Below are 14,633 nucleotides of genomic sequence, written 5' to 3'. Positions count from 1 at the left end.
GCCACTTCACTTGTTCAAAAGGAGCAGAGATCCACACAGCAGAGAACACCTCTCTCCTCTGTCGAAGGCAGCCTGTCTAGATTTTTATGCCTGAAATAAAAACCCTGGCTTGACTCCTGCCTTTCCTCCTGTCCTTAACAAGAGGCTGAACAAACACCAAGAAACCGGTGCGATGGAGATGAGGACCTGGATAGAGCCCGTGGTCGCTGCAGCTCAGCTGGCCAGCTCTTTCTACGACACCGGCCTGCTGCTGGTTGTGAAGAATTACTACAACCACACAAATGCTTCCTTTGTGAAGGCCAGCGAAGGCGCTCAGCAGAAAGCCATCTCCAACTTCTACATCATCTACAACCTCCTCCAAGGCCTGACCCCGCTGCTGTCGGCTTATGGCCTGGCCAGGCTGGGTGATGTGAAGAACAGGAAGATCTCCATCTGCATACCCCTCGTGGGCTATTTGCTCTCCCGGACCTTCCTGCTCCTATCGATCCTGCTGCTGTGGCCGATCGAGGTGATGTACGGGGCAGCTGTCTTACACGGTCTGAGCGGGGGGTTCACCACTTACTGGGCCAGCGTCATGGCTGTGGCATCTCTGGGGTCGTCGGAGAGAAGGAGATCACTGCGCCTCATTGTTATCGAGCTCATCTATGGCATAGCTGGCTTCCTGGGGAGCGTAGCATCCGGTCATCTCTTTATCACTTTCCACCTTGGTTACCAGCAGGGCACGGTGCTGGTTTCCTCCAGCATTGCCTTATATGCTTTTTGTCTTTTCTACAGTCTGTTTGTTCTTAAAGTCCCCAAGCCCGTTGTCTCTTGCCCAGCCACTTCCACAAGCACAGAGCATCCCGACGGCAAGCTGGCTGGCGACGAAGGAGATTCGGTCTTACAAAGAACTGAGCATCGACCCACTGTCATCCCTTCCAAACTCATCATTGCCATGCTCTTTGTGGGGGCCGTCATGTACGACTTAGCCGTGGCAGGAGCCATAGATGTGCTGCCACTCTTTTTGCTTAAAGAGCCCCTCAGCTGGGGACCGGAATATATTGGGTATTCCTATGCAGCTGGCTACGTGATCTTTATCACCAGCTTCCTGGGTGTCTTTGTGTTCTCCAGGTTCTTAAGAGACACCACGATGATCATGATAGGGATCCTGTCCTTCGCGGCGGGCATCTTCATCATGGCCTTTGTCCGATGGACATACCTGTTTTACATTGGTAAGTCAGAGCTCTGGTCCACTTCTCACTCCATAGGGGTGTATTTATTGCCTTTCTGTCTTGATCTTCCATTGGAAAATGGAGAACATCTTATGGTGGGTCCCCAAACGTTTGGAGCCCTTGGTATCATATGCCCTCCAAAACCAGGGATGTGCATGCTCTTATCAAGATCACATAAAACAAGTTAAGGTTCTGCCCTGACCTGGATAGCCCAGGATAGCCCAATCTTGTCATACCTCAGAAGCTAAGCAGAGTCAGCCCTGGTCAGTATTTGGATAAGAACATAAGAGACGCCAATGTTGGATCAGGCCAAAGGCCCATCCACTCCAACACTCTGTCACACAGTGACCAGAAATACCAGGTGCCATCAGGAGGTCCATCAGTGGGGCCAGGACATTAGAAGCCCTCCCACTGTTGACACCCCCCCTAAGCACCAAGAAGACAGAGCATCACTTGCCCCAGAGCCCCTATCTATACCTTGTGACTAATAGCCATCGATGGACCTCTGCTTTATATGCTTATCTAATTCCCCTTTGAAGCCGTCCATGCTTGTAGCTGCCACCACTTCCTGTGGCAGTGAATTCCATGTGTTAATCACTCTTTAGGTGAAGAAGTACTTCCTTTTATCCGTTCTAACCTGACCGCTCAGTAATTTCATTGAGTGCCCACGAGTTCTTGTATTGTGAGAAAGGGAGAAAAGTACCTCTTTCTCTAACTGCTCTATCCCATGCATAATCTTATAAACCTCGATCATGTCACCCCTCAGTCGTCGTTTCTCCAAGCCAAAGAGCCCTAAGCGCTTTAACCTTTCCTCATAGGGAAAGTGTTCCAACCCTTTTATCATTCGAGTTGCCCTTTTCTGCACTTTTTCCAAAGCTATAATATCCTTTTTAAGGTGTGGTGCCCAGAACTGCACACAGTATTCCAAATGAGGTCTCACCATTGATTTATATAGGGGCATTATTATATTGGCTGATCTGTTTTCAATACCCTTCCTAATAATCCCCAGCATAGCATTGGCCTTCTTTATTGCAGTCACACACTGTCTCGACATTTTCAGTGAGTTATCTAGTACAACTCCAAGATCCCTCTCTTGATCAGTCTCTGCCAGTTCAGACCCCATCAATGTGTATTTATATTTAGGATTTTTGGCTCGAATGTGCATCACCTTGCACTTGGCCACATTGAACCCCATTTGCCATGTTGACGCCCACTCGCCCATCCTTGACAGATCACCACGGACTGAGCTAAAACAAATAAAATGAACTTTAACGGGGATATATGTAAAGTTCTGCATTTAGGCAGGAAAAATCTAATGCATAATTATAGGATGGGGGAGACTTGTCTTGGCACTGGTATGAGTGAAAAGGATCTAGGGGTCTTAGTAGACCGTACACTGAACATGAGTCAGCAGTGTGATGCGGCAGCTAAAAAGACAAATGCAGTGTTGGACTGTATCAACAGAAGTACAGTGTCCAGATCATGCAAAGTGATGGTATCGCTTTACTCTCCTCTGGTTAGACATCACCTAGAGTACTGTGCTCAGTTTCAGGCACCACGATTTAAGAAGGATATAGACAAGCTGGAATGTGCCCTGAGGAGGGCAACGAAGATGGTGAGGGGTCTGGAGACCAAGTCCTGTGAGGAAAGGCTGAAGGAGCTGTGTATGTTTAGCCTGGAGAGGAGATGACTGAGAGGTACTTGGAGGGCTGTCATATAGAGGATGGTGGAGAGTTCTTTTCTGTTGCCCCAGAAGGTTGGACCAGAACCAACGGGTTGAAATTAAATCAAAAGAGTTTTTGGCTAAACATCAGGAAGAACTTCAGTTCCTCGGTGGAACAGGCTTCCTTGGGAGGTGGTGGACTCTCCTTCTTTGGAGGTTTTCAAACAGAGGCTAGATGGCCATCTGTCAGCAATGCTGATTCTGTGAACTTAGGCAGATCATAAGAAGGGAGGAAAGGGAGGGTGGCATCAGTGCTTAGTTCTCATGGCCCTTTCTTACATGCAATTTTTCTGCAGGCCAGTTTGGTCAGGGACCCTGGAGGGTTGTGTTTGGGGGGGGGTTGGCCATCTTCTGGGCATGGAGCAAGGGTCACTGGGAGTGTGTGCGGGGGGAGGTATTAGTGAATTTCTTGTATTGTGCAAGGGGTTGGTCTAGATGACCCTGGAAGTCCATTCCAACACTATTATAGGAAGTCAAGGGTTGCTATGCAGAGGCATCGCTTGCCTTGAAAGCCCTATTGGGGTCACCATAAATCAGTTGCAATTTGACAACAAAAGTTAAAGGGCTTAGAAGGGAGTGACTCTGTTTATGATGGCACAGTGAGTCAAGTATGAATTGCACCAGTTTTAGGGTCGCCAGATCTAGGTTGGGAAATTCCTGGAGATTTGGAGGGTGGAGCGTGGGGAGGACGTGGTTTGGGGAGGGGAGGGACTACAGGAGGATATAATGCCATAGAGGCCAACTTCCAAAGCAGCCATTTTCTCCAGGAGAACTGATCTCTGTCACCTGGAGACCAGGTGTCATTCTGGGAGACCTCCAGACGTCACCTGGAGGTTGGCAACCCTACAACTCATATAATCATCTATCAGTGCTCTATTGCTTATTTAGCATCATGTGGAGATGGAAAGAGCCACTCCAGGCTTATCCACGACAGCCACCAGTGCTGCCAGAGCTTTCGCCAAGCATCAACCAAACCTTTTCCAGGCACATCCGCACAACCATAAGGGCTAGAAACTTGCCCTACCCCTGAGAAAGAAGCTAAATTCTGCAACCCATTATTTTGCTGCTTCTGTGCCTGTGCATAAATCTATGAGCAGATATAGAAACTGCCATGGGATATGGCATGACCCGCCTGGCAGGGTGGGTCAACTGTGGCTTAGGAAGCTCCAGGAGATCTGGGGACAGAGCTCAGTGGGGATGCAATGCCATGGAGTCCAGCCTCCGAAGCTGCCAGCTCCTCCCAGGGAACTGATCTTTGCAGTCTGGAGATCAGCAATCCTTCTGGGAGAACTCCAGGCCACACCTGGACGTTGGCAACCCTGTGCCCGGAGGAGATGGCCACCCAGCACACAATGGTGGCACAAAACCTCTTCCCATGTTATTAGTCACTGAAGATTTCAAAGGAGGAAACGTAGGTGCAGCTGAACCAAACCTGTTTCCTTCCAGCGACGCCAAACTATGCGCCTACACAGTCATTCTGTACCACACCAGGAAAAGACTATTAATAAACCTTTTCAAAAGTGTTGCTTAATGCCTAAAGGAACTTCCTTTTCATACGTGTGCTAGCTTAAGGGGTTTTTTTTGGCTCATCTGTTTGACTGCAATCCATGGGCGGTTGTTCCCTGTACAGAAAGGTCTCGTAGAGGTGGTTTACCAGCAATAGGCAGATTTGCAAAACTGCAGGTGGAAAAAACCATTCCCAAGAACATTTCTGTTTCATAAATGGGACACCGGGAGGAAGGCTGCTTATTTTAAAAACAAGCAGGGGTCATCTCGTAGAAAAAGAGCTAGGGGAACTCATTAGCATAACTCATTAGCATATGCCACACCCCCTGACATCAGGGGCCCGGCGGTGGACCTGCAAGGCCGGCGGGAGTGCAAGGAAGCCCCGTGAAGACCCTCCCTGGCCCCAGGCAGGCAGGGGTGGGGAGAGGCAGGGAGGAAGCAACTTCCCCTCCCTCTTCTCCTGCCTCCTCCTGGCTGAATGAGGGCCGGAAGCGGGGCGGCCGGAAGCAGGGGGCGGGGCTTTGTCATGTGCCCCGCCCCCCGTACCTCACCCGGGGGAACTGTGTTCCCCCGCGTTCCCCCCCGAAATGACCTCTGAAAACAAGTGACACTCCGATCAAGCAGATCTTCTGTCAAACACTGGCTGCTTCACACGTGCATCATCTGAAGCCTGTTGCCTTCAGGGTTAGTCTGGATGTGTGAGACAACCATCACAGAGGAACTATCGTGCACAGAGCAGCCGTCCATTCAGAGGTGACCCTAAAGTTGTATTTTTCAATGGGGATCCATCGAGAAATTATTATTTACATTATTTGCTTCCTTTATACTTTGGCTTTCTCCCCACGGGGGACCCTGTGACCGTCTGTGACTGACTGGCCCAGCAGGCTTGCATGGCAGAACAGGGGGCTTTCCTGTAGGGCTGATAGGCAGCGTTTACTGTGTGGGGCCAGAGGCCATCATTTTTGTTTTGGCCACCAAGTTGCAACCAACGTATGCCACCCCATAGAGTGTTCAAGGCCAGAGACGTTCCAGAGGTGGTTTGCCATTGCCTGCCTCTGCATCACGACCCTGGTATTCCTCGGTGGTCTCCCATCCAAATATTGACCAGGGCCAACCTTGCTTAGCTTCAGAGATCTGACGAGACAGGGCCCGCCTGGGCCATCTGGGTCAGGGTGCCATTACAATTGTTGTTGTTGTTCAGTTGCACATTCGAGTCCGACTCTTCGCGACCCCATGGACCAGATCACGCCAGGCCTTCCGGTCTTCCGCTGTCCTCTGAAGTTGGCTCAATTTCATGTTTGTTGCGTCGATGACACTGTCCAACCATCTCATCCTTTGCCGTCCCCGTCTTCTTTGACCTTCAATCTTTCCCAGCATCAGGGTCTTCTCCAGTGAGTGCTCCCTTCTCATTTGGTGGCCAGAGTATTTGAGCTTCAGTTTCATTATCTGGCCTTCCAGGGAACAGTCAGGGTTGATTTCTTTTAGGATTGACTGATTTGATCTTCTTGCAGTCCAAGGGACTCTCAAGAGTCTTCTCCAGCACCATAGTTCAAAAGAATCTATTCTTCGGCGCTCGGCCTTCCTTATAGTCCAACTCTCGTAGCCATACATGACTACTGGGAATACCATTGCTTTGACCATGCGGACACAAAACAGTGGGGATTTGAACTCCGGTCTCCCAGATCCTAGTCTGACGCTCTAGCCGCGCTGGCTCTGAGCATGCATGTGCCAGCTAAGCTGCCATGAGTAGGGAGAGGCGTTCTAATTGCTTTGCATTCCTTCCCATGCGCTTAATTGCTTCACAGCTGCCATGCTTATCTGTAAGAAGTTACTGGAGGAGTTGTGGTGTCTACCTTCCGTGGGATCGTTCTGGTTCCCAGCTTCGTTACCGTTAGAGACTCTTGCCATCTCCCGCGCGGGGGAGCCCATCTAATTGGGTATTGCTGGGGGGGGCGCATACGAATGCCCTATATCCTATTATGCGCATAGGTAGTCCGCCATTCCTAACAGTGTTCGTGTTATTGCATCCATGGCTTTTCAATAAAAGTAAAACCTTCCTAGAAGCGTGTACTTCGTTGTTTTGCTGTGGATCCTGACGTTATGTGAGATTCAGCCCGCAGTGAACTAAGCAGGGAAGCACAAATTGTCATATAGAGGCAGGGACAGGAATGTGAACCAGCTAGGCTGTGTTGCTTTAACCCACAAGCCCTCGTTTCCAAAAGGGAGAACTATCTGCCCTCAGAATAGGGACAGCCCTTGTCAGAGATTGCCCGTGATTCAAATGAGAGCTCCTGCTCCGTGGCTGGCTGGCGATTAGAATGAATTACCGGGTAATAACTGAGGCCAGAGCAGGGGGTGCTTGGGACTGTGTCGAGGTGAAGTGCCACGCAGAGTCCAGACGCTGCCGCTTTGTCCCCAGCAGAGGCAACAGCTCTTGCAAATCATGGCTGGCTGGTGATGGGGGGGGGTATTGACTACAAGGGTGGGTAGGGGGAAGGTCCGTTGCTTGGCTTGGACTATTGTGGGTTTGGCGGATTGCTTTTTTTTTTTTTTTTTTGGGGTGCAGGGTCTTCTCCAGTGAGTGCTCCCTTCTCATTTGGTGGCCAAAGTATTTGAGCTTCATTTTCATTATCTGGCCTTCCAGGGAACAGTCAGGGTTGATTTCTTTTAGGATTGACTGATTTGATCTTCTTGCAGTCCAAGGGACTCTCAAGAGTCTTCTCCAGCACCATAGTTCAAAAGAATCTATTCTTCGGCGCTCGGAAGACCCTGATGCTGGGAAAGATTGAAGGTCAAAGAAGACGGAGACGGCAAAGGATGAGATGGTTAGACAGTGTCGTAGATGCAACGAACATGAAATTGAGCAAACTTCAGAGGACGGCGGGAGACAGGAAGGCCTGGTGGGATCTGGTCCATGGGGTTGCGAAGAATCGGACTCGACTGAACAACAACAAAAATGTATCTGCTGCACAGCTGTTTAGATCCTCCCACAGGTGGAGAGGGAAACCAGAGTGAGCTGTGAGATGTGCCTTGGTGGCCAGGGGAGGCATGGTGGTGGGCAGAGAGTTAGGTTTAGAAGGAGACCGATATATGGACAGTGTTCCCTCTAAGCTGAGTTAGTGTGCACTAGCTCACAGTTTTTTAGCCTTCAGCTTACACACTTTTGTCTCAGCTCAGGAAGGATGGCTCCAGAGCAAACTGATGTATGCAGTAGCTGAATCGCTCGCTCACAACTTTAATGCCAGGAGCTCACAAAGTAGGATTTTTGCTCACAAGGCTCCACAGCTTAGAGGGAGCATTGTATATGGATGTGCTCGGTCCCCTTCTAATCGCTTTCCCGTCCCAAGGAAGGATGGTATGCAGACCCAGACGTCTTTGCCCTCCTCTTCAAGCTTGATGTTGGGCAATGTCAGATCGATTATGAATAAGACCACCTCTCCCTTGAAAAATGTATTAGAAAAGGCAGTCTTGATCAGGCATGCTTGACTGAGATCTGGGTGGACAAGGACGAAGGGGTGGTTCTCACTCAGCCAACTCCCCCAGTCTTTCCTCAGCAGGAAACAGGAAGACAAGATGGTGGGGTAGCAATTTTCATCTGAGATTCTTTCTCCTGCAAGCAGCTTCCCGCAGCAAGCATCGCTGGCACTGAACGTGTAGGCCTGGTGTGGGGTGCCAGGGAGAGGGTGGGAGTCCTGCTGGTTTACCGTCTGCCCAGCTTACCAACTGACTCCCTGCTGAGGCTGGCTGAGGCGGTGGTGGATTGGGCCTTGTATTTCCCCAAATTGATCGTTGGGGGGGACTACAATGTCCACACCGACACTGCCTTGTCTGGTGCCTCCTTAGACTTTATGACTGCCATGGAATCGTTAGGACTGTCCCAGGTTGTATTGACCCCCGTGCATAGAGCAGGCCACACGCTGGATCTGATCTTTTGTGCAGAAATTGATCTGGATTCAGTGGCGCTTTGTGAACCAATGCCATGGGCTGAGCATTACCTTGTGAAGGTCGGTTTGAGATTTGCCTCCTCCCTCTGCAGGGGCAGCGCGCTTATTTATGCTCGCCCATGGAGACCAGGCTTCCCAAGTACTTACCGTGATTCAGCGGGGGGACACAGACGTCCTCGCAGGATCATTCCTGTGGGGACAACAGACGCGCCGCAACATGCCGTCGCCAGGAAGTGACGCCGGGCGACGCTCTGGCAATGGGGCTGGAAACTCGATGGTACCATCAAGTTTTCAGCCCCATTGCCAGAGCGTCGCCCAGCATCACTTCCTGGCGACGGCATGTTGCGTTACGGGGAGGAATGGTCCGACCGGGGAGCATGTTTCCCCCGCCGGATCACGGTAAGTACTTGGGAACCCTAATAGAGACTCATGGATCCAATCAGATTCCACAATGCTCTGCGGGATTTTTCTGGCTCTGCCAGCAGCTCTCTCCGTGAGCTCACTGAGGCCTGGAATTTGGGCCTTCAGGAGGCCACTGACCAAGTTGCCCCCACCCCCCAGTGCCCTCTTCTCCCCCATACTACCTTGGCCCCCTGGTATATGGATGAACCAAGGGTGGTACAAAGGGGGCTTAGTTGGCTAGAGCGGTGCTGGTGATGAACTCGTGACGAAGCAACGAGAACACTTTACAGAGCCCGCTTGAAGGCCTATGAAGTGGCAGTGGAGGCAGCAAAGTGCTCTTACTTCTCTGCCTCCATTGCATCTGCTGCGTCACATCCAGCTCAGATATTTAGAGTCATTAGGCAACTGACCACCCCTTCAGTGGCTCCAAAAGTAGATAAAAATATGTCTATTAGCTGTGAGACATTTGCATTTTTTTAAATAAAGTCTTGCTCCTTCATCATTTGGAGCAAGTAAGCATCTCAGTGCCCTGTCTGTGCAACTGGTTCCATTTTGGGGCTCCTTCAACCCACTCTCCCAGGTGGATGATGGCAGGGTCCAGTTAGTTGTTTGGCCTGCTACCTGCTCCTTGGTTCCCTGCCCTTCCTGGTTGGTGAAAGCCTCCAGGGAAGTGGTAGGACGAGCCTTGGGAGACCTTATAAATCGCTCACTCTCCCAAGGCTCTTTCCCTAGCTCCCTCAGGGAGGTCGTGGTGACATCCCTTCTGAAGAAGTCACTGTTAGATGAGTGAGACATAGCTGATTACCACATTGTATCTAATTAGGGTTGTCAATTGTGGGCACTCCTGGCTGGCGGCTGGAGCGCGTGCACCACATCCACGTCGCCCAGAAGTGACACGGGTACACCGGGCACGCCGGGAGAAGGGCCACGATCATCCAAGGGAAAACCATAGAGTTTTCCCTCGGAAGACCGTGGCCCCGCCCCCAGCGTGCCCGGCATGCCCGCGTCACTTCCTGGTGACATGCAAGTCAGGGTGGAGTTCCCCCTGGGGCCCGATCCGCCGGCGGCGGGGAACGGGCCTCTGGGGTGGGGGGTTTCCTGCCCCCCGGGGGGACTTGGCAAGCCTATATCTAATCTTCCATTTCTGGGAAAGGTGATTGAGTGAGCAGTGGCTGAACACCTCCAGGGGTTCCTGGATGAGACATCTGCCCTAGATCCCTTCCAGTCTGGCTTCCAGACAGGGTTTGGGACTGAGACAGCTTTGGTTGCTCTGGCTGACGATCTCCGGTTACACCTTGATGCAGGTGGGATGGCACTATTGATCCTATTAGACCTGTCAGCTGCCTTTGACACAGTAGACCATTTGGTCCTGGTCAACCGCTTTGCTTCCCCGGGTGTGAGGGGTATGGCCTTTAGCGGGTTCTCCTCATTCCTCCAGGGTTGTTCCCAGAGGGTAATCATGGGTGGAGAGAGCTCTCACTCAGCTGTTTTCAATAGCAAATTTCAATTATTTAAAATGCAAACGAGATGGTCTCTTACACCAAGTCAGTTACATAAAATAAACAAAAATCATAATCCAAATTGTTACAGAAATTGTGGTCACCAGGCAGATTTTATCCACCATTGGTGGCCCTGTGAATTAATAACATTGTACTGGAGATATATTGTTGAACAAATTAAACAAATAACAAATTATGACTTACCTTTAATACCAGAACTGTTTCTACTCTATTTCTGGAAGCAACCTTTAAAGGATAAAAGTAAAATGAAATTAATATCAATATTGTTAGCTATAGCCAGGGGTCATTTCATAGAAAAAGAGCTAGGGGAACTCATTAGCATAACTCATTAGCATATGCCACACACCCTGACATCACCGGAAGTGTGTCATAAGGCCACACCCCCCGCCCCCAATGGTCCCGGCCGCCACCGCTGGCCTTGCAGCTCCACTGCCGAGCCCCATGAGGGGCCTGGCGGTGGACCTGCAAGGCCGGCGGGAGTGCAAGGAAGCCCCGTGAAGGCCCTCCCTGGCCCCAGGCAGGCAGGGGTGGGGAGAGGCAGGGAGGAAGCAACTTACCCTCCCTCTTCTCCTGCCTCCTCCTGGCTGAATGAGGGCCGGAAGCAGGGGGCGGGGCTTCGTCATGTGCCCCGCCCCCGTACCTCACCCGGGGAAACTGCGATCCCCCCGAAATGACCTCTGGCTGTAGCCAGAATTACATTGGCAGCTATGTGGTGTTGCGTGCCTACAATCGAGCAATGGCAAGCTTGACTTTGGAACTACTTTATCATGAGTAAAATCTCAGATAGAGTTAATTATACTAAAGGAAATCATTCCACCACAAAATATATTTAAAATTTATTTCTTGTATCTGTTGCATTGTTTTTATTGGGTTATTTTATATACTGTGAGCTGCCCTGGGTCCTGTTCAGGGGAGAGGGTGTGAGATATAAATTTGAAAATAACAGTAACAATAAGGCTTCTGCTTCTTTTATGTGGGTGCTTCACATGTTTCTCTGCTAATGTATAAAATGTAGAGACTATGTGAGAGGGACCATGGCCTAGTCTTTTGTGGGTACTAGAGATACCAGCTGCCAGGTGGGATCTGGGGATCTCCTGGAATTACAACTCATCTCCAGACTACAACTGCTTTGGAGGGTGGATTCTATTGCACTGTACCCAACTGAGGTCCCAGTCCTCCCCAGGCTCCACTTCCAAATCTCCAGGAGTTCCCCAACCTGGAGGTGTCAACCCTACCCCCCCCACACACTGCCGGCAGCCAGAGAGGGGGGGACCTGGCAGCCCTAATGGGTACCCTGGGGAGTAACCAGGACATGTTGTCATTGTACAAAGTCCCTACATCTAAAACCTTACTTGGGTGGGCGTGAAGCCACACCAAGGCAACCTACACCAAGGTAAGTTTAGAACTAGCCTAAATGCTGGGTGCGGTGGAGGCCAGAAGCGCAGCTGAGTTCTGGCCAATGGTCAAAAAATCTGAACAATCCCTCTAAAGCGCAAGGGCCACAGATAAGAAGCAAGTTCACAGGTCGGGAGTCCAAGAAAGTAGTTCAAAGTGCAGGGACCAGTGGTAAGAAAAGTAAGGCCAGGAGAGCAGGGTCAAGTTCTGAGGCTCCATTTACAAATGACCAAGCCCTTGTGTTTTCTGGGGAACACCACAAGGACTTTGTCTCAAGATGTGCAGTGGGAGTTTTGTGCCTCCCAAACACACACACTGGCTCTTTTTTCTTTGTGACCCCAACACACAGGGTGAAGCGGCTTTAGACTCTCCCCCCACTCACACACAGTTTTGGGGTCTGCAAACCACTCCACGGTGCCACCCCTGGCTCCATACTGAAACTTATATGTAGCCACATATGTAGTGTGGATCAAGGCGGTTTATACGAGGAAAGGAACTGGCGACCAAAGAACAATATGGGACGGATTTTCACTTACTGACAAGATGTCCAGACAGAAAAGGAAAACGGCAAGCTAGTGTTGCCAGGCTGCTCTGAGGGGGGGGGGGGGGGACAGGGGGGGGGGTGCCAGTTCTGTGTGTGCCATGACTCCACATCTCAGAAAAACCAGAAGCAAAGTCATGTTGCTCTAGGAATTGCTGAAAACTCCACAGAGATTCCAGCAACTCCTAGAGCTGATTGATATCATTCCTGGGTTTTCCCAGCAAGTGACCTCACATTGTGTGCAACACCAGTGAGTATTTTTTTTGTTATTGATAATAATAATGATAATAATGATAATAATGATAATACTACTACTACTACTACTACTACTACTAATAATAGTAATAGTAATAATAATAATAATAATAATGCCAGAAGGGAGTAATAATCATAATAATTGTATGGCATTGTGTGTAGTATAGCCAGGAGATCCTAAGTCTGTCTGGCAGGCTGAAGCTCTAGCTCTTTTAGCATTATGCACTACCAGCAACAGCAGATCTTCCACCATAACCTTTTCATATTATGACATCTGCTGTGTGGAACCCTCTGTGCCCCCATCATAAAACCATGTGAAACATTTTGGAGCAACAGGTGCAGTATCTAGAAAGAAGGATTTAGTAATTAATGCCACCTTGGATGTTACAGGTATGAAGGAGAGGCAGACAGCAGGAGCGGATTGGGCACTGTGTTTACCCTTAAAGGGCTGCTGGTTGCCCAGAGCGAGCAGAGCTAACCTTCAACAATGATTGGTGCCAGCTTACCTGTGTGACCATCACTGGGCATTTCTGGCACTGCTGGCTGTGTCTGAGCTGAGTGTCCTTTGTAGTGCTGTTGAAATTCCCAGTCTGTCCTTCTCTGAGAGTCACTTGTCAGAGGTTCCCCGAGTTCCCAGCAGTGTCAAGATTTGATTTCGGGGGCCTCTAGGGTATAGCTGATGCTTTCAGATTCCAGTCACACACATTGGAATGTTGGTGAATCGAATCTATTCTCTTCTGTTGCAGCTCGTGCTGTTATGCTGTTTTCCCTCATTCCATTGCCAACGATCAGATCTATGTTATCCAAACATGTAGAAGGTTCCTCATATGGTAAGTGACTGTTTTGAAGGGTTTAAGTGCAGAGAGAGAGAGAGAGAGAGAGAGAGAGAGAGAGAGAGAAGGTAACTGAATTCAGAATGAGTCCAATTCTGAGGGATTATTTTCTATCCTTTGAGTGCCTAAAACAGAGACCCAACAAGCAAAGCAGGAGAACGTTTGGCTAATTTTGGTCTAATTCTTCATTCCTGACTTACCTTTAAAGATGTTCCAAAAGAATAGACCTCCTAGGCCTGGTTCATACATTCACCACTCTGGCAAAAGACTTTACATCATTATTATTCACTGAATACGCATTTCAACCCCACCTTTCAACTCTTTCCCCCAAATGGATACAACAAAAATATGACTGAATTAAAACAGCTGGTAATAATTCGATCTATAGCAAACAGTCAACCATAGCAGAAACCATCCTTTTACTGAAGGAACATAAACCTCACCCCTTCCCCACTCAGATAACCCCATCTGTGGGATGGAAACTCTATACAGTAGCCTGATTTCACAGTTATCCAGACTGTGTGTAGGTCTTAAAGGTTGCAGGTGATTCTGTTGCTCTTACGATGAGGACGATATAATTCTAAACTCAATGTTTTTTGTTTTAGTTCATAGGCTGTGATACTTCTTTGCAAATCTCATCAGGTGAAATGCAACAAAATGACAGTATAGGGCTTTCCAGAACTGTTTCATAAATTGTGCTAATTATAGTTATGAAACATATGGCTCTCAATGTCTCCACCAATAACCAGTTTACAGAATGACTAATACCAAAAACTATATAAGGGTGCTAATTGCACAAGATGCTTCAGTGCTAATTGCACAAGATGGTTTGGAGTTTTAGATATGCCCTACTAATCTAGGACTCCACTCAGCAATACTTAGCTGATGCAATAAAACCTCAAATACTTATAGGATCACTTTCCACTACTCAAAAGAGAGCTGAGGGAAGAGGACGCCTAGTTATCTAGAGGATCTTCTGCTTGCTTGTAACTAGCTTTCCATCCCTTCGTACCACCTTAGCCATATAAGCAAATCAGAGATTAAGGCAATAAGGGGTTAATTGTTGAAGTGGTTCTAAAGTTTCTTTCCCTGTATTTTCCTTCCACTCTTGTCTCCAGGAAAAGTGTTTGTTCTACTGCAGCTGGCACTGGTGGTCACAGGGGTTGTGACGTCAACAGTCTTTAACAAAATCTATCAGAGCACGCTGGACTGGTTCGGTGGGTTCTGCTTCCTCTTGTCCTGTGGCATAACGTGCTTGAGCCTCATCCCTATCAGGTAAGCAAGGGGAAGGGAAAACATCCTG

The 14,633-nt window shown here is 49.2% G+C and overlaps 1 protein-coding gene across 1 annotated transcript in view; it reads left to right on the top strand.

Annotated features, from left to right (window-relative positions):
• SLC46A2 (solute carrier family 46 member 2) overlaps window positions 1-14,633 on the top strand; it is a 17,131-nt gene continuing 2,498 nt past the window's right edge. Inside the window, exons 1-3 of the mRNA XM_015417416.1 lie at window positions 1-1,211; window positions 13,244-13,327; window positions 14,449-14,605. Coding sequence (XP_015272902.1) covers window positions 173-1,211; window positions 13,244-13,327; window positions 14,449-14,605 — 1,280 coding nt within the window. The 5' untranslated portion in view covers window positions 1-172. The remainder of the gene's footprint in view (window positions 1,212-13,243; window positions 13,328-14,448; window positions 14,606-14,633) is intronic.

This window comes from Gekko japonicus, unplaced genomic scaffold, assembly GCF_001447785.1.
Source record: "Gekko japonicus isolate JY-2015 unplaced genomic scaffold, Gekko_japonicus_V1.1 scaffold2613, whole genome shotgun sequence".
In the NCBI taxonomy this organism is placed as follows: domain Eukaryota; kingdom Metazoa; phylum Chordata; class Lepidosauria; order Squamata; family Gekkonidae; genus Gekko; species Gekko japonicus.
This window is presented reverse-complemented; position numbering and strand designations above follow the sequence as displayed.